The sequence below is a fragment of the Athene cunicularia genome, assembly GCF_003259725.1.
Source record: "Athene cunicularia isolate RWA chromosome Z unlocalized genomic scaffold, athCun1 chrZ_part5, whole genome shotgun sequence".
In the NCBI taxonomy this organism is placed as follows: Eukaryota; Metazoa; Chordata; class Aves; order Strigiformes; family Strigidae; genus Athene; species Athene cunicularia.
The window spans coordinates 219,753-239,255 of NW_020799146.1; the positions used below are offsets into that span (position 1 = coordinate 219,753).

The 19,503-nt window shown below is 50.8% G+C and overlaps 1 protein-coding gene across 1 annotated transcript in view; it reads right to left on the reverse strand.

Annotated features, from left to right (window-relative positions):
- Positions 1-19,503, reverse strand: part of PAX5 (paired box 5) — a 116,763-nt gene that overhangs the window by 46,027 nt on the left and 51,233 nt on the right. Inside the window, exon 7 of the mRNA XM_026866886.1 lies at positions 13,365-13,494. Coding sequence (XP_026722687.1) covers positions 13,365-13,494 — 130 coding nt within the window. The remainder of the gene's footprint in view (positions 1-13,364; positions 13,495-19,503) is intronic.

Here is a 19,503-nt window from a genome sequence, read left to right on the forward strand (position 1 = left end):
GCCACGTTTATTTCTGACCCAGTGCCTACCCCGCCCGCTCAGCTGTCTCTGTGCCAGCACGGGACCGGGCTGAACCGGGACACGTTTGGCTCTGCCTGTGCAGGCAGGTCCGGCAGCACAGGACACGGTTCTGCTCAGCAGTGAGCAGCTCCCAGACATATTCAAGACCACATCAGTGCCTGGGAACCATTTGCATCCATATTCCATCTGTATTACAATATTAACGGACAGAAGGAGCAAAGGCATGCCGTCTGTTTAGCACCAAAACCCAGATTTGCTGACAAAGGGAGTCTTATCCGCATTCCCCAATATCCCACTCCTCTTACGGAATGTTCAGTTATTGCAGCTGCAGCAGCATCTTCTGGCTTCGACCGTGCTCTCCCAAACCCTCCACCCTCCTGCTGGTCCTCAAGCCCCGGCGGTCCAGGACCAGAGGATGCTCGTCTCTGGGGAGGGCACCAGGTCTGGACACACGGCTGCCAGAAACAAAACCTGCTGGGGAGGGGATGACCCACACACATCCCCTCTTTAGAGCGATACTGCTGAGGCACAAGCCCAATTTTTTAGGAGTGAGCACTCAAAAAAATTTACAGTGTCCTCACAGGGCTGGGCTCAAAGAATTTAGATGGTCACAAAGGATGTACGATGAAAAGAAGGAAAACTCCAGTGGGACCCTGATACTCCTTTTATGCCCTCACAGAATTCACTTTTCAGCCACAACTGTGAAAATCCCAAGTCAGGTGTCAAGTCCGTGGCAGCACAGGCAGTCCTTGTCCCTGCTGGTTCTCCCGGGATTTCCACAAGCGATGCTCCTCACTGCTGGTGGATGTGCCAGTTTCATCAAGCCACTAAAAACCAGGCAATTCGTATTTTGAGGAAATGCCACTGACATTTTATTTTTTCCACTGCATTTTGGTTTTTGCATTTACTTCTTTTTTTTAAGTTTTTTCATTACAGTTCAACATTTTTATGATAAATGACATCAAAACCCGGAAATTCACCTATTTTTTGCCTGATGTAATATGAAGTCATAAAGAAACAATGGTCCATTACAAAAAAATCCCCAAATGGGTTTATAAAATCTCTATTAATTGATAACACAGTTTTTTTCCAGGGCCAGAACTACAGGAAAAGCTCTTTCAGAGAAAATAATACGGAAAATAAGCAGTAGCCTTCCTATTCTGTTACAGATGTTCCCTCTTCTAAAATATGCTGTAACATCATTAAAGCATCTGGATCCTTTGTCCTTCTCTCCCCTGGCTCGGCCATGGGCACTTCTGTCGGACTGGGAGCGGTGAGGAGCCATTGGTCATGGAGCAGCCAGAGCTCACCCCAGCCCAGAGCTGGTCCTGGCTCCTCACCGAGGCCTCCCGGAGCCCAGCCAGCCCTCCCGACACTCCACAGCTTTTCCTGTCCCAGTCCCCCTGAGTTTCTCCCAGATAAAAAAAAAAAAAAAAAAAAAAAAAAAAAAAAATACGGCAGTGAGAGCTGATGGCAGGCAGCAAGCAGGAAGGAATTCAAGGAATGAAATGAGATGTGCTGGTTTCTTTGGGAACTTGGTTCAATATTCACTGAAATGGAATTTTTTAGTCAGGTCCTTGTGCTCATGCTTGGGTTTGCAACCCGGATTCACAAGTGACATAAACTTCTTTCAAGATGTTTCCAGGGTGCAAAAGGACTTTTAAGTAATAATGTGTCACTTCCAGATTGCGGTGGGTGATTAATGACTAAAAATAAGCATTTGGGGGCATAAGAATATCAAAGCTGCCAAATCAGATCAGACCCATTCAGACTCGGAAAACGGCCACGTGCATGACAGAACGTTAATGGCAATCGCGTACTATAGGTACACAGCTATACGTACCCGTGGCATGCTCTCCACCGCCCAGCGGTGCACAAAACCCTCAAACTGTCTGTTTTACCATCCCTCCCCTCACTCCCCAAACCGCCGGCCTGACAGCCCCCTGCCCCCTGTGTAAATACACAGAATCTCCCAACTGGTCAGGTATCGGGTGAGAAATAACTCGTATTTGGCCAACTAAGGCCGCCTGTCATCGGTGGCATCACAAGTTCGGAGGCGTCTTCAACCGCTGCCACCAAAGCAACTACCTCGTCCTAGAGCTGGGATCTGTAGCCTGGCCCAGACTGACCCCAGACTTTATTTTTGTGCCGTACGCATACACAGATGACAACATGTGCCTCTACCCACCTGGAAATATCATTCTGGTGGCTTGCACAGGCACTCTCAGATGTTCTGCTGCTGTCACAGGCCAAAAAAATCAATTTAGGAAGCATTTATGCTAACTGGAGTGTTTCCCTTTTTTTTTTTTTTTTTTTAATTTTTTAAATTTATTTCCAATTTGGAGATTTACAACAGATTTACAGCATTTCTCTGGCAACAAAAAAATACCGTCTGTGGACTGAATTGGTCGCTGATCCCTCACACAGCGAGGTGGCCAAGCTCTGAGCACCCTCATTTTTATGCCTCAAGCCCTCATTTTTAATGTGCAAACCCTCACTTGTAGGGTCCAAACCCTCATCTGAGGTCTCAAAGATTTAATTTTAGGGTCCGAAGTTTTGATTCTAGGGTTGAAATCCCCCTTTTCATGTTACAAGACCTCATTTTTGTGTTCCAAGCCCCCATTTTTAGGGTACAGACCCTCATTTTCATGCTCCAACCCCTCATTTTTAGAGCACAAACCCCTGTTTTTATGCTCCAAGCCCTCATTTTTAGGGTCCAAACTCTCATTTTTAAGCTCTAAGCCCTCATTTATAGCGTACAAATCCTCACCTGTAGGGTCCAAACCCTCATTTGAGGTCTCACAGCTTCGTTTCTAGGGTCCAAAGTCTTGACTCTAGGGCTAAAATCCCCCTTTTCGTGCACCCCAGGACGCAGACACCAGTGGGAGATGTTGCGGGTGGAGCTGGGGGAGCATTTCCCACCATCCTGTGCAGAGCTGGTTTGCTGCCCTGTTTTTTCCAGGGTGTTTCGGATCAGGGTGAGAACGAGCTGGGGCTGCTCAGCGTGTTTGCAGAACAAACCCCAGCCCCGCCGCAATCAGGACCAGTGCGGGGGCACCAGAACCCTCTTGTCTTAATCCTCCCACCATGGCTGCTCGATTTAAAATTGTATTTATTATCCATACCACAGCGGTATTGGGGGCAGGGGGAAACAGATTTAATTAATTAGAGATTGCAAAATCCTTAAGTAAAAGATGCTATGTAAATGCAAATTGTTATTATACATGCTTTGCACCAAAACATGTTTACCATAGTTAAATTCAACATTTAAATCCACAGCCAAACTCCCAGCAGAGTCAGGCTGTACATCATCAAAAGACGCAGTTAATAGCCTGGGTCTTAGTGGGGTACAAGTGGCCTCGTTTGCTTTCTGAAATGCGCTTGTTCTTTTTTAATGGCAAGATAAGAATTCATAAAAATGGAAAAATTCAACAGTGTTTCAGTTAGACTCTGTCCTGTCATTAAAAATGACACTTTTGTTTTTCAGATTGGCTGCCTTTCCACGGGAGTTTATGTGGCCTTTTTTCAAGTCTTTAACATGACAGGCCCTATTGGGAGTGACGAATAGATTATTGGAAAATGCATCTGCACTTTTATCTATTAAATGTAGAGACTAAGCTGTAAATCTAGCATTATGCTGCACTAGAAACCAGCCATCCACCAACAACGATTTGCACTTCAAAACAGTCCCACAGAAATTAAAGTATAATTTGGTGATGATGTTTAAACACTGATCAACATTTCCACGTAGGGACGGATTATATGACCAAAACATAATGGCCTCAGAAGAAGACTTTTTATTGTTGCTGTTACAATCAGCCAACAAAAAATTAAACAAGGCATTTTTCCAGGAGAAAAAGCAATTTCAACGAAAGCAAAGCTCCTCTTTACTTTCTTCAAAATCATGTTGATTTTCAGGGGAAAAAAAAAAAAGAAAAAAAAAAAGGAAGAAGGAATGGTGAAAATGTTACATTACGCTTATTTCAGAGCGTTGGAAAGGGAAGTATAAATTATTCACTTTGAAACTACTTCTCACAAAAAACCTGCAAATATTTTTAAATTTTGAATCAAAATAATTGAAAGCCTTTCACTCAGCTAGTGAAAACACAGCTGTAAAACTGTCGCTTACCAATGCTTCAGCAAATACCAGCTGGAGAACGATTCCCTTCAGGGCTTTCATGCAACCCTCCTGCCTCTGCGGGGCTCCCCGCCAGGCGGGTCTGCCCTAAGCTGAGTGCTCCTCGCACCCTCAACGGTTCTTGGAAAGAAAGGAGCACCCTCTGATGAGGATCCCTGACTTTATATCCAAAAATGTATGTGAAAAAAATAACGGGATGAGTCACCTTCTGCAGGTGCTTTCTCCTTTCCACCTGGAGATCTTGCTAGAGGGATGACCGGCCACCGACGTCCCAAACGGTGACAAGTCCGTGAAGAGAGCCCCTGCCATGTCACTCAACGTGTGAAGTAGCAGATGCATTTAAGGGACAAACAGTGGAACCGGGTTCTTTCACTGTAGGTATCAAGACCTGGGTTTGGACCTAAATTCACAACAATAAACAAACTACAACTGCAGAATTGTCTAGATAGATGATTTTGGTTCTGGTTCTGTTTTTTTTGTTTGTTTGTTTGGTTTTTTTTTTACTATAGCAATATATAAATTAAAATAAACATCCCCTTTTTTCCTCCCAGGGATCAACAACGGCAGATTTCACAACGCATTTCTCAGCATTATTGAGGCACTTTCCAACTTCCCATTTTTGCACCTCTAAAACAACAGTTGTCTTGGCCGTGAACACCAGGTGCACAAGGAAGAATGAAAAGTCCTGTCTCACTACACACTCCTCAAAGGCATGTATCAGGAGCTTTATTTTTGGTCATAAGAAAAATTTCTATTGGGCACAAAAAGAACTTGGCTGTCTCGGATCGTCACCAAAACGGGTCCATTAAAGGCAGGTCCGATCAGGCTTAGGCCAGGCGGGAACAGCCCTTTCTGGGCTCCTTCCAGCACCAGTCCCAGAGAGCACAGGAGCACTGTTTTATCAATTCACCTCCAGCTTGGCAACAGTAGAGAGAAGGCAAAGCTTGGGAAGAGGCGGAGGCTCGGCTCTGGTGCAGGACAAGCCCCCGGAACCAGCTGAGGCACGGCAGAGATGGGCAGAGACAGGCATAGACGGGCAGGGATGGGCAGAGACGGACAGGGATGGGGAGAGACAGGCAGAGATGGGCAGAGACGGGCAGGGATGGGCAGAGATGGGCAGAGACGGGCAGCCCTTCCTTGAGGGCCCTCCCGGACCCCGCCGGAGGGTCAGCCTGCGACCACCTCACCCATCCTCACGGATCAAACACCCACTTCGCCACACACCACTCCTGCAGCTTCTGACTCAGGCTAAACTCTTGATTTCTCTGGTGTACCCCTAAGGTCCCTGTTTTCCAAAGCCATAAAAAGAATGGGCCAGATTCCAAGCTGCTTAGACAACCCCTGTGTCCCCTCTTCTCCCGACACCCTCCCAGCCATTCCCAGAGGGACAATCCCAGCGCTCATCGGAGAGCTTCGGTCAGGTCAGGAATCCCAGGGAAAGCTTTTGAGATCTGGTGTTTTAGCTGGGTGGGTAGAGAGACAGGGATGAGGAAGAATAGAAAAAAAAGGAGAAAGGAAAAAAAACCCAAAATCCAAAAACCAAAACCAACAACAAACCACGAAACAAAACAAAATAAGGGAAAGCAAAACATCCATCTTTTCTGTCATGTTTTGTGGTATCTTGTCATAATTTCAACCCGGCCAGCAGCTCAACACCACGCAGGTGCTCGCTCACCCTCGCTTGCCCCAGAGACAGGGCACAGAATTGGGGGGTGAAGGGAGACTCACAGGTTGAGAAAAAAACAGTTTAGTAACCACAATAAAATAAAACAACAACAATAATAGAAAATACAAACGAGTAACGCAGAGTGCAATTGCTCACCACCAGCTGACTGATACCCAGCCCGTTCCGGCCAGCGATCCCGAAACGCCAAGATCCCAAATCCCAGAAGCAAGAGCAAGACCCCCGCTTCCCAGCCACCCCTCCTCTACACACTGATGGTGACGTTACTGATATGGAACGTTCCCTCGGCCAATCCAGGCCCGCTGCTCTGGCCGTGGCCCCCCCCCCAGCTTCGTGTGCACCTGCACACGGGCAGTTGGAAAGTCTTTGATGTCTTAGCAACAACATAAACATCAGCGTGATACCAGCATCCTTCTCCTGCCAAGTCCCATGATGAACACAGCACTATGCCAGCTACCAAGAAGGAAAATTAACTCTATCCCAGCCAAAGCCCTGTACAGACACAGCAAAATAAAGGGATGAGGCAGCGTCCTCGTCCACCTGCTCCACGTTGAGGCACAGCGCAGTAGAGGCAGGCCCTCGGGAGGTACCAGTGGTGGCGGCTCCACAGAGCGCAGACTGTCCTAGAGCCACCCTGGGCACAATCCCACCAAAGAGACGACACCCACCTCCTACCCAGCAAGCTGGAAGCACCATGCCTACCACAGAAACACGGAGCAGATGAGGTTAGAAAGCAGCTCTGGAGTCCATCGCGTCCAACTCTCTTGCCCAGAACAGGGTCACCTTGAGCCATGTCAAACCGGGTTACGAACAGCTCCAAGGACAGACACTCCCGAGCCTCGCTGAGCAAGATGTGCCAGCGTGTGACCTTCCTCAGGGCAGAACATGCATAAGAGGAGTTTCCGATGTTTCAGTTTGTGCCTGTGGCTCCTGCCCAGTCACTGGGCACCACCGAGAAGAGTCTGCTTCCCTCTGCTTTGCTCGCCCTCCATCAAGTACTGATGCACGGGGAGGGGGGTCCCTTCGCGAGCCGCCCTGTCCCCAGCCCTGTCCCAGCTCTGGCAGGGCACACCACCACCACTGCCGAGCATGCAGAGTCTGCTGGAAACCCAAGCTCAAAGCGCCCTTTGATCAGGGATATCATGACCAAATGTGTTGTAAGACCCTCTGACTTGGGTTATGTCTAGTCCGAACCCAACACCTAGGCTGCAGCCCGTGGAGAGAGGAAGGCTCCAGACTCCTCCACCCAGACGCCAGTGTCTGGGGTTGTTCTGATCAATCCTCCACCCGTAGGCTGCGAAGGATCTGCTGCCGTTCTTCTGAAGGTGATCTGCATCCTACACACCACTTGATTTCTTGTTAAAAAAACGAGAAGTCCTTTTGGATTGCATTGAGCTAAACGCTAAATATCATCAGTGTTCAATCCTGGCAAGAGATCTGCCTGGGACTTTAGAGGAGCAGCTCTTCCCCCTGCTTGAAGGCATCGGTATCCATGCTGGCTGCAAACACCGAGCTGCTCAGGGACGATCCATTTTTGGCAAAGCGTCCAGTCCAAATGCAGTGTCACCACCTCGTGCCTAGCTTGAGAAGTGAACAACAGTATCTGCCGTTCAACCCTGGCAAACAGTGTCTCATAAACCACAGCCACGGCACGATGGGGTAAACAAAACAGGATGAAGAGTCAGGAAAAAGACTCCTCCTGTGAGACTGAGCACTCCCAGGGAAAAAGACACTGAGAGGCTGCTAAGGACGATGATACAGCAGAGCAGTCACAAGGAACGGATCATCTTCTAACGTGCATTGACCCCATTTTAGCATTGCCATTTCCTAACTACAAAAATTTTACAAAATATGCAGGAATATGGAAGGTTAAACATCTCCATGCTGCCTGCATTAGCCACAGACCTGTGCCACTCACACAGAAATAACTACCCGGCATGATATACCCGAGGTGCTGGGTGTGTCCACGCTAAGGAAAAGCTCAAGCTGATCTCTCCAGGAGTGGAGGGGTCTGCTCAGCCAGACACAATTGCCCCGTTGGCGCTACATTCCGTTCAGCCTGAAGTCTGGGGTCAGTTTTCTCTGGTGGCTGAGCCCAGAGCAGATAACTGGGTCACTGGGAATGTCTCCCTTGCCCCATCCCTCCAGATGACAAACCAACCCTGCTCCTGGTTTTGTTCTGTTTCTTCTTGCCTTTACGATGTGCATCCGAAATGTGCAGGAAAGCCAAAGCATGTGGGTCTACGGGCCATTGTCTCCAAGGCCGACCGCACGAAGGGGCATGTAAGGTCACGCAGAGGAAGAGCAGGTGCTGACACTCTGGGATGGACGGTTCAGAGCGGGGCTGAGCACGCGGTACCGAGTGGTGGGCAACTGCACCGTGCATCACTCGCTTTATATATTCATTTCACTAGTACTGTTGTTATGGCCTCAGGCTACCCAGGGCAGGGTCAGGCTGGCTCTGAGGAAGGATTTCTGTGCAGAAGGGGCTGTTGGGCGTTGGAATGGGCTGCCCAGGGCAGGGGGGAGTCCCCGGGATCCCTGGAGGGGTTGAAGAGTCGGGCTGAGCCAGCGCTGAGGGATCTGGGGGAGTTGGGAATGGTCAGGGGGAGGGTCATGGTCGGGCTGGAGAAGCTTCAGTGGCTTTTCCAACCTGGGTGGCTTGGTGATTCTTTCTCTTCCCGTGTTGTTCTATGAAGCTGCCCTTATCTCAACCCACGAGCTTTTACTTCTATTTTTCTCCCAATTTTCCTCCCCATCCCACCCCGGGGAGCAGTGAGCCAGTGGCCGTGTGGGGCTTTGTGGCCGGCTGAGCCTCAAGCATGACCAGTCCTGTCAGGGGTGATGGAGACGTCCTGCCATGGGGGAAGAGCAGGTTCCCCCACTCCAACATCTGCCAGAGAAACAATCGCACCAACGCTTTGCTCTGCAATGCTTCTCTGAACGGAGCAACGCAGAGCTCGGGTCAGGTCCCCTCCAGCCAAACACGCTTCCCCGGCTGCGGGGTCGGCCCACAGCCGCCCCGGCTCTGCCAACGTGAGCTGCAGGTCTGTCGGTCGGCTCGGCACGGCACGCACTGCCAAGTGTCAATTTAGCACGACTTTGTCCTCCTAAAGTGATACCGACCACGCTGAAATCAGCAAACCAGAGCAGGGAAAATGCATCTGCAGGTAATTAGTAACAATCACGGGCTGCTTGGAACCTGCTGACTACAGCAGTAAGGAGCTGGGCACATGTCATTGGCTTGTGAACGGAGAGAGCACTTATGGACCGTGGCAGCACACAGTGAGGGAAGGGGGTTTTAAACCGAGTATTTAATGTGGCATAAAAACAATGCAGAGAAACCGAGAGGTTCTCTAACCGAGGTTTGGCTGGTGGTCCATAACTCAGCAGAGCTGGTGGACGAAGCGGCACTCAGAACTATCACTGAATTTTTTTCTGAGGTATTCCAGCAGCAAGTACTGGCATGAATGACAATGTTTAAGCAGTTGTTTCATCCCCAAGAAATATCCCAAATTTTTTGGTCTACCAGCTTGCTAAGAAATAGAAATTTTACATTTTCGACCAACATCTGCACAGAGGATCTTATGCATCCCAACCCCCAACATTCCTCTGCCACCCACACCACAGCCTGGTGACAAGAACAAGGAAAGGCTTGTGATCACAATTCACTTAAGACCTCGATTCTCAGCTTTATTTGCATTAAATTCTTTTACAATGTGTTTTACAGACTTAAGACTGACAAGATGAACTAGACTTCGGTCTCTTCACATACGGCAGCCCAGAAAGTCTCCAGACTTTCTCATAAAAACTGATTAAGCTTGAACAGCAGATACCAGCTATCAAAGGGAGGTAAGTGTTCTTGGCTCAAACTCCTGAACCCATATTTCAAGTTCTTTATCCCCACAAACGCAGCCCTCCAGCCCCATGCCCACCAACAGCCCCACTCTCTGTTGAAACGTCGTGCAATCACGCATTCACAGCTCTGCTTCACACACACCAGAAGAGCTCAGGGTACAAACAACATTTCCAAAACAACCATCCCACCAGGGATGCTACCGCTGTTTTACACGGTTCTGGGTTTCATGATAGTGAAGCTGTAACACAAGTGTTCATAATCTGGAAAGTCAACTGACACGCGAGTTCAACCTCCCGACCCATTAGCTCCACCAGGCACAGACTTTGGACATGTTTATCCAGCCACCCCTCAACTTTACAGCTGAAAACACACTACCTAGCATGGCCAAAACAAGTTGTCCCCCAAGGCTTTCAGCCTCCTGCGCTCGGTTTGCTTGGACACATCACAGGACAGCCTGTATGGAACGAGGAAGAGTGGAAACACTCAAAAAGGGTGAAGAAATTAAAAGCAACCCAACTTTCTGGATCTCAAGAAAAAACTGGAGTCTTGACTGGAGTCAAAGTGTCGGCCATTTCTCTTCCGAGGAGGAGCAGTTCACAGAAGAAACACCATCATGGATCTGCGAGGATCGGGCTCTTGCCTGACAGACAAGGGGCCAAGGTCTAGGACCTGGCTCTGGCAGAACTTCTCTCGTCAGCCTGTACCTGACCACCGAAGCAGGGCCGATACAAAGCCAACCTTCCAGGCGTAACCTGCCTTATCTACCACCTAAATCCAACAACCCACCCCGGCCCCAGCTTAGGAACACAAAGTCACTGAATTTTATCACAGTTTGGGCCAGACCACAAACGACCAAGATGTTCCCAGAAGGCCGAGTACATGACGTGTCAGCAAAATTTTGCGGGACCTTGTGCTCAAAGCCACCACTGTGCATCATTACCCAGTTCCTTACAATATTCAGTGATACCTACAACAGATGCAAAGCCATATGCAGCTTCTGGTCACAAGTGAAAAAGGATCAACCAATGCCTCTCCTCTTCCAAACCCCTTGTTCCAGCAATGAAGTGGGTGGGAAGAGAGGTGTGACTGAAAAAGGGAGTTAAATCTTGGCAGAGAATGGAGAAGTCTGCCCAGAGCTACGGTGAGAAACGCACCACCGAGCGTGCCGTAACCTGCATGCCTTGCACATTACAAAGCGTGTCTTGCTGCTTGAATCCTTCTGCCCCTGACAGTCTGTGCGTCCCCTCGGCTCATCAGGAGAGCCCCAGGGCAGAGAGGGTGGCTCCGCCGTATCATATATGCCCAGAGCTACAGGGCCCAGATCGTGCCAGGGGGTTCTGGGCACGAGCAGCACAAAGGAGTTGCTACGGGTGTTAGGAAAAGAAAAGGGAGGATAACAGTCAGACAATCTCCTCCAAAAATATATCAGAAGGCATAGGTTTTAAAAGGGTTTTGATATGCTCGTGTAAATCTAAGTTTTATGAATGCAGGTGTTAGAAAACTCCACAGCAATATCAAATTAAAGATATAAATACCTACTGCCTTGTAAAACGTGTTCTGTTATAGCTCTCACCCTGTCACATTTAAGACCAATGGCAGGTTTTTTCTAGGCTTGCTACTCATAAAGCCTGTTCCACGTTTTTGATGAGAACTAGTAAATTTAACATTTGGAACTTCTGTTCAAGTGTAGGTAATGTTACAGAGAGAACCCACGCAAGATCCGTAACGAGCTCCTCAGCATCACTCCTGTAGTCAGTTTTGCTTTAACAAACCTGATCAGACAGCTCGCCAAACTCTGGTAACGTAAGAAGCATGAGAAGTGCGTAAAGCAGCTTAGAAGAGCAAGCTCTGCTGACGTATCAGATCAAACAGCTCTTGGCTGAACGTGATTTTGGCCAGGTGCAGATGTTGGATGGTCAGTTCCTTAGAAGAAGAAAGAAGCGAGCCAGCACTCCGCTTCTCCATCGTCTTCTTGCCTCCGTAACTTCCCCACTGCACCATGATAACGCAGCTCAGTAATTTCGTGCTGTTTTGCTTCCCCCTGCAGACTCGGCTCCCATCAGTTCCCACCCCGCAGGCTGCGGCTGCTCCCAGCTGGGGAGCCCCAGACAGTGATGCCCCAACACCCGTGGACGCGGTCCAAGATGCCGCTGGTGGGACATCTTGTCACGGACTCGGACGAGCAAGAGACAAACCCCAAAGGGCAACGCGACACCCGTGATGGGCCAAGGCAGCCTGGGCCTTCTGCAAGGAGCAGCTCCTCAGGCAGCGAAGAAAGAAGCAGGGAGCTCTGCAGTGAACAATTACAGAATAAACTGCCTTAGGAGGCATTTCTTTGTAACTTCCACAGGCTGTGTGTGTTGCTTACGACCCCAGACATGATGGGTCATGTTCCTTCTTTTATATTCCTCCTTTTCTATGGTTCTGTAATTATATATCTCTCTGTGCTCTATGTCCCTACCTGTTACAAGCCACACATGGCCAGAAATCCCTCTTTCTGTCCCTCCATCCACCTTCAGACACTTTTCTTACCTCTGAATCTACCCCTCAAACCACCCGCCCAGTACCAGACAGTTGTTTCAAGGAGTCTCTCCCCTCCCACACTTCAAGGTAAACATGGATTTCCTGACGGTTCCTGTAACTCTCTAATTTCTTTTGAATACTCCTAAACTTTTGTCAAGAAGAGCCAAAGACTGATGACATATTGGGTTAAAACAATTTTGTAGCAACGTTTGTTTTCAAAACCGCTCTCCTTCTAGATGAGAATGCAGTGCTTTCAAGATAGGGCAATACTATCCTAAAACCAGTATCACCTTCCCTTTTAGCAACAAAATAGACAAGTAAATCCAATCTTTGGCAAAATGGAGAGAATCCAGTGGTGAAATCTGCACAGGTTAGACACAAGGACAGAAGTAACACACAGAGGTAACATGCAGATGAAACACATAGCCTTAAATTTTAAAATTCCTTTTTTCTGACTCCCACAATTCCTTCAGCACAGAGTTTTGTCATTTTCTTACCATCTAGGCAACCTCCTTTCAAGCAATGTGGTCAGTCCCAAACAACGAGAGGACCGAGGCATTTATCAAAGTCTAGCTGTTCCTCGACTTCCACCGTACGCCTGCTAGATAAATGCAGATGATGCCGCATTCCTTGAGCAAACAACCTTTGCTTTTCATTTAAATGCTCAGCCTCAGTGCAACAATTACAGTTCCAGAAGCTGTACAAAACACGAGCAGCTGTAGGAACCAAAAGCATCCAAAATTGAGGCTGGTCTGAACTGTCATAAAAACCCCATCCAGCCATTTTAAAAAAAAAAAAAAAAAAAAAAAAAAAAAAAAAAGCAACAAAGCCCAAAAGCAGAGGCAAACATTCTGCTTTTTGGTCACACATTGGTACTCGGGGCGCAGCTTTGGGGTGGAGGGGCACATCCCTTCCTGGACAGGAGGATGGATGCTTCACCCGCTGGCTCCAGGCAAGCACTACCGATTTACACAAGCCGCGCACCGACTTCCAGCAGGGCTGCTACGAAATCGCACTTGAAAAGGGACTTTCTGAGCAAACGGCTCCTCAGCTGACACAGCTCCTCCATAAAGGACATCACCCTGCAACGTGCACACACACACCTTCACACTACTTGTCAGCGCTGGAAAACTGCTTACCTGTGACGATAGGGTACGACTGAGGCCCCGGAACGCTCGCTCCCAAATCTGCAGAAGTAGGGCTGGTTATATTGGCCTTCATGTCATCTAATCCACCAGCTAACGATGCCATGGCTGAGTATTCAGTTGCCTAGGAAAAAAAAAAAAAAAAAAAAAAAAAAAAAAAAAAGCATTTTAGCAATAGTAAATTTACTAGTCTAGTGCTTTTGCCGGTATGACAAAAAGTAGATGCAATACAGAACTCAAAAATCATTTTTTCTGCCAGTTTTAGAGGCAATACCCATTTACACATTCAAACCACTCAATAAGCAGGTCTGGAGAACATCAAAATGGGCTTTCTTTACAAAACCAGAGCCAACTCACCAACGTGTATCAAGGCTTTCCTTAAAGAGGAAATTTTGTAAACTGGGGGCTGTAACTGCTGAATGCAAGTTTCTTGCTTGTTAGAGAAAAATGTCTGTGCCAGTTACCCTGAACTCCCCTTGTTTCATTGGTGGCACCTGAAGAAACAGGCACTGGTGTCCCATTCCCCCCCTTTCCTTGGGAATGCTGCATTTCCTCATCATCTCACAAGAAATAAAGCGAGGAAAATAAAAGTGTTTGCTTCATGGATGCATGTTTAGCCAACTGTTCCTAAACCCAAATTATTTAAAAATAAACCAACTGACTTGCAAGGATGTTCTCCCATCTCATGGGAATTTTAATCTCATTAGCGGAAGCCACGGTAAACGAGCACAGGTCCTCAGAAATCAGGTTGTGTCTGCCCTATAACCCTGTAGAAGTCCACGTAGCTATGGAAATCGATAGCAGGAGAGGCCAATCCATACAGCCAGAAGGACTTCCGTGCACACCACAGAAAGTTTACCTTCATTTGCTTTTTTCCATGATTGCCTACTGTCAGGATTGTTCACACAAAAACGGGGCGTTCCCTCTCAAAGTTCTTTCTTCCCTGCTGCTATTTGCGTTTTAAATTTCAATCCCTTATTTGTGACATCGCAATCACGCCTGTAACAACCGGAGGATGATGAACGCAAGTGAAGAATGGCAACAGGAACAGATAAACGGAGGAACATCCACTGCGAGGCGAATCCCCGCTGTGTTCCTACAAACTAAGTCAAGGCAGCACCTGTGCAGAGCTGAAGCAACGAAGGGGAACAGGGAAACCCAGGACTCTGTCCTTTTTTTGAGTGACCATATCAAAGAATTAACTTTTTTTTTTTTTTTTCCTTAAGGAAACAAAAGCTGATCTGAGCGAAGACATCTTTCTCCCTGTTGCAAGTTTCTCGGAAGCGTCCAAGAACCCAGCACACAGTCGGGCATGTGCCACGAGCTCAGCACTTTGGGTCAGATTGCACCTGTTTGTGCCTCTGTCGCTCAGCTCTCACTCAGACAGGAGTTAATTTACACGGACACCCCCCCGTTAGCAGGTCTGTACACATATGCGTGTTTCTTCGGAGGATACAATCTGCCTGAGGCACAACCACACCCATCACCTTGCAGGATCTCCCATCCAAACCTCTTTCAGCTGAGTGTGTCAAATACATTTTGCCAGTGACCAGCCGCCCCTTCACCCGGCCCACGGATCAGACCTGCAGGGTCCTTCGGGCCAAAAGCTCCTCAGCAATGACCCATCCCCTGTGCTCCTCCCCAACCTTGCATTAAACTTGTCTTTAATTCCATTAAACTCGAGGAACAATTAAACTATTCCTCAGCTCTTTCAGCTGTTCCTCCTCCCACCCCGGCCGTACCCTCGCGTTTCCATTGCCATCACGCACCCAGCCCCTTTCTTCCACCACCGCTGCCTCAGAGACCGCAGGCTCACGCCTCTTCTCCATCCCCTCTGTGCCTTGGATTTCCCAGGCTTTCTCCTACCAACGCACCCAAAGCTCCTTCTCGCTCCACATCCTACCAAGGTGCATTTTTCAGCCTTCCCGCACCACCCCACGCTGTCCTACACCCTCCACCCCACCTCCCCGCTGCGCTGGGTACGTGCACGTGCAGGGCACCACTGGGCTTTCTCGCTCCCCTAAAGCCCCGATTTAACCAGACACCGGAGGAACAACAGCACAGCCGCAGCCCTGCGGAGACACCCTGGGCAGCCAGCGATGCGTGAGCGGCATGGGACGGGCCGGAGCGCAGCAGAGGGAAAAACCGTGCTTGTGCGCTGCCGTTCGGTATTTCCGATGTCTGCAGAAGCAGGCACACCACCCCCCGGGGAAGGACACCTTATTTCACCCCTACTGCTCTACAGAAAGCTGTGACCACGAGGTATCAACACTAGAAAATCTCTCTGTGTCTTCCCGTGGCACACTGACCCGCTGCTCCCCACGGGCAGGGTGCAAACGTGGCTGCCCACGTACGAAGCGAGGTCTGGGCACTTGGAGTTTGTGCGGGAGCATCCAGCTGTGCCAGAGTCTGGATCACAGGCGGGGCTGGACACGGGGTGCAGGTCCCAAACCCACAGCCACAGGCGGCTTCTGGGGCCGCTGCTCCTCACACAAACCCAGCTGGGACCAGTCTGAGCCCCTGCCTGCAGACCCCACACGTGGGGCTGCCGATGTCGAAACACCACAGCTTGGCTCCCGTCGGGGTCCGAGGGACCGACCCAGGAGGAAGCAGGTCCAGGTCCCAGCTCTTAACCGCAACGCTCTGGAAGCACCTCACCAACGAAGCGCTTCAAGCTCGGAGGGACTGACCAGCTCCGGAGCCAGAATCAAGCAGCGACCAGGGTGCGGCACCCCCGGCATGGGCCGGGACAGCGGTACCCCGTGCTCACCGGTGTCACCCCACCGCGGGGAGATGGAGTGAGGGGCCGCAGCACGGCCAGCCCGCGGGCAGCACTTCCCCATCTCACCGGCCTGCAGCAGCACGGCCACAAACCATGGAGCCGATTCTGCAAACTGGGGGGACCTGGAAGCCTTACAGGAGGAGAGTCCACAGCCGGGCGGCTCTGCTGCAGGAGACAGAAGCGCCAGAAATGGAGATTTGAGGTCCCCCCCTGCTTTTGGTCCCCGTAGACAGGAGATGCACCTCGTCTGTGATAGCCCAGCAACCTTTCTCAGAGTTATGAACAGTGGGATTATCAGGGATTATCCAGCTGCTTCCCTGGTCCCATGGCAAAACTGTGCTCACATCCCTCCTGGAGCCACCAGCGGCCGCACTGACCGTGCCCCGACCACCGCCAGGGCTACCAGCACCCGGGAGGAGCGAGCCCGGGCTGAGGGCCAGCCCCGGTGGCTACCGACCCCCCCACCTCCTGAAGCTGTCCTGGCAGGGAGTGACCCACCATGTCCACCCGCCACTGCAGTCAAGGTGCAGGGAGGCAAGGGTCAGCAGAAGGCATCTTCTCGCCCCCAAAGAGCCAGGAGCTGGGGGTGCAGAGCGGAGGAGCCTCCACCCCCGAACCAACCAGCAGGTGCTGTCTGCACCCCTCCTCGCCCCCGTGGAGGGGCTGGGGGACCGCAGCACCCCTCGAAGAAGCAGCAAGCCTCGCTGACGCCATGGGGTGGCAGGACCCGCTCCCCCCAGGGCAGAGCTCACCCTTCCAGACACCCTGTCCAGAGAGGAGAAGAAACCCTGGGGGCAGGCGGCGGTCGTGGAGCAGCCCCTCACCCCATGGCCCCATGGAGACCCTCCTGCCGACCCTCCCCAGGAGCCCCACCAGCTGCTCAGGGTGGGCAGCAGGAGGGGTCTCAGATTTGTCTCCTCCACCAGCGAGCTGGCACGGCCACCGGCAAGGAGCAGCCTGGGGGGTCCGGGCACGGCCAGGCATCCCTCCCCGCGCAGTGGGAAGCCTGACCTGCTGCTTGGTAGGTGAAAAAGCAAGAGTCGGGTGTTCAGTACCCTAGAAATTACCTGAAAAATGACTGCCTGCGGTTGTACCACGCACTGTCTCATCAGCATGGAGCACCACTGCCATAGCATGGAGGAGAGAAAACACAGACACGTGAAACGAGGAAAATATAAAAGGAGAGACCGAGAAGGACAAACCAAAAAAGAGGGGCAAGACAGGCTCTCGCGTGCTCCCGCTGCCCCATCCTGCTCGGCTCAGGCGGACGGGACCCAGGCGCCTGGCGAGGGGCTGGGGCGGCGAGGAGAGGGGGGGTAGCAGCACACCCCCCTCTCACAGCAGCGGGGTCTGCGCGGCCCTTCCCCGACAGCCTTCGCTGCAGACGCGCAGGGGAAGGATGCTGCCCGGGGAGAAGCTGCGCATCCGTCTTCACTGAAAAAGCTTTATCCCCCGGGGCAGGGGAGGTGGTGAGTGGATGGAGGGAAAAGGGGTGCAGGAGTGTTTCGGTGCCGTTTTTATACAATTTATGCCCCGAGGCAGGCGGCAGGCTCTGCCATCTCTTGCTGCACTACAGTGAAGCGGCGAGACAGCCCATCGCCAGCCTCACCCCGACTGTAACCCAGCAAAAGGAAAACCCACCCTGTGCCCACAGCACTCTTCTCTTTGAGATTTACCTGGCGGTTTATCCCAAGGCGGCAGGCAAAGCGGGAACAAGAGCGCTCCCTGGAATAGCCTGGTTCTGGGGTGCCGGCATGGGAAACTCGGGGAGGTCCCTGCGACAAAGGCACCCCCCTCCTGCCCCCTCCTTCTCGCGGGGCACAGACCCCCACCGCTCGGGAGTGACCTCACCAAGCAAAGACCGAGAAGGGGCGTCCGCCCGCGGCCGTCGGAAGGAGCCAGCTGGCACCCGCCGGGCCTCGCACGTGTTGCTTTTTGCATCTGCTCGGTTTTCCAGATCACACCTGCAAAACGCCAGGCAGGCGTGAAGCGACGCCTCGTGTGTTCTCCGCTGCCGGCACGGCCGCCCCGGCCCGCCGCCACGCTCGGGACGCAGCAGCAGCAGAAACGTGACTGCGGCTTGGACCCCCAGAGCAACGCGGCAGCCAGGGGGTCTGGGGACTCGGCCTGCCTCCTTCCCTGCCGACAGACACGGTGCGCCGAGCGCCTTCGCGGACAGAAACCGCGCTGCTCCTCCTTTAAGCCAAGCGTTCATCTCAGGCCTCCGAAAAGCTCGGCGCTGTCCCCCAGGTCACAACTGCCAAAGCCCCCGCTCGCCCCTCGGGGCAGCAGCAGGCCAGACCTCACACCCAAGACCTCCAACCCATCGCGTCGTTAATACGTTAAAATTAATAAATAAAGGCAGAATTGGCTCGCGCCAGGCAGGCTGCCCACGGAAACCCCCGCCTCAGCCTGACAAAGGGAAGGAATTTGTAACATTAGATATGGTTCGGAGAGCTTAATCCAAAGCAGCTCTAATTAATCTCCCCAGGCTTTCAGAAACGCAGCGCCGCTCGCAGCTGCACGGGCACCGGTGCTGCTCTGCCTGAAATTTTATGGGAATGGAAAATCCATCCGAGCACCCTCCTCCCCAGCCACCTTAGATCCGGACAGGGAAGGCATCCGAAAACACATATATCACCGCCCCGCCGCCGCTGCCCGCCAGCCACCCCTCCACTTCATAATTTACATCACATCCCCCGTGCTTCCCGACACCGAAACCAATTCTGCTTTGGAGTAAAAGCTGCTACCACAGCTCACAGGGGCCAACACCAGTTTCCCTTTGTTTTCGGCAACATTGGGCTCTTTGCTGTTCCACAGGGCACAGAAGTTTGATTTCAGCAGCAAAACATCTTTCCCTCTGTTTAAATGGAGTATTTCTGAACCTCCCTTTCACAAAAAAATGTGTGTGTTTTTAAAAAATTAACAGCTGTGCTCCGTTTTAGCCCAAATCCAATTAGGATTGCGCTCGTCCCCAGAGGTTCCTCTGAAGATAGTGGGAATTAGCTAGTGCACCCTGCCATGAACACATTTACCCTCATACTTCAGAATAACTGACCTGTTTTTGACCCAGTCCTCAGATTATCTGCATGTGGGAAATGACATCCTACGTTTTACATTTCCACGGTGCAATCCATAAGCGGACGCAGCCATTCTCCAATTTTCCGAAGGGACGCCCAAATCCAATCTAAATGCCTAGAATTTACCTGTTGTTTTTCTTTTATACATATAAATAGCTGCATTTCCATTCGCTCTTTGTTTCTCATTTTCATTTTGTTCTAATATCTGCATGTAAATGTCTGAAAATAGCATCTGTAATTGAAGATTATGAAGTATAGCCAGCTCCTGACA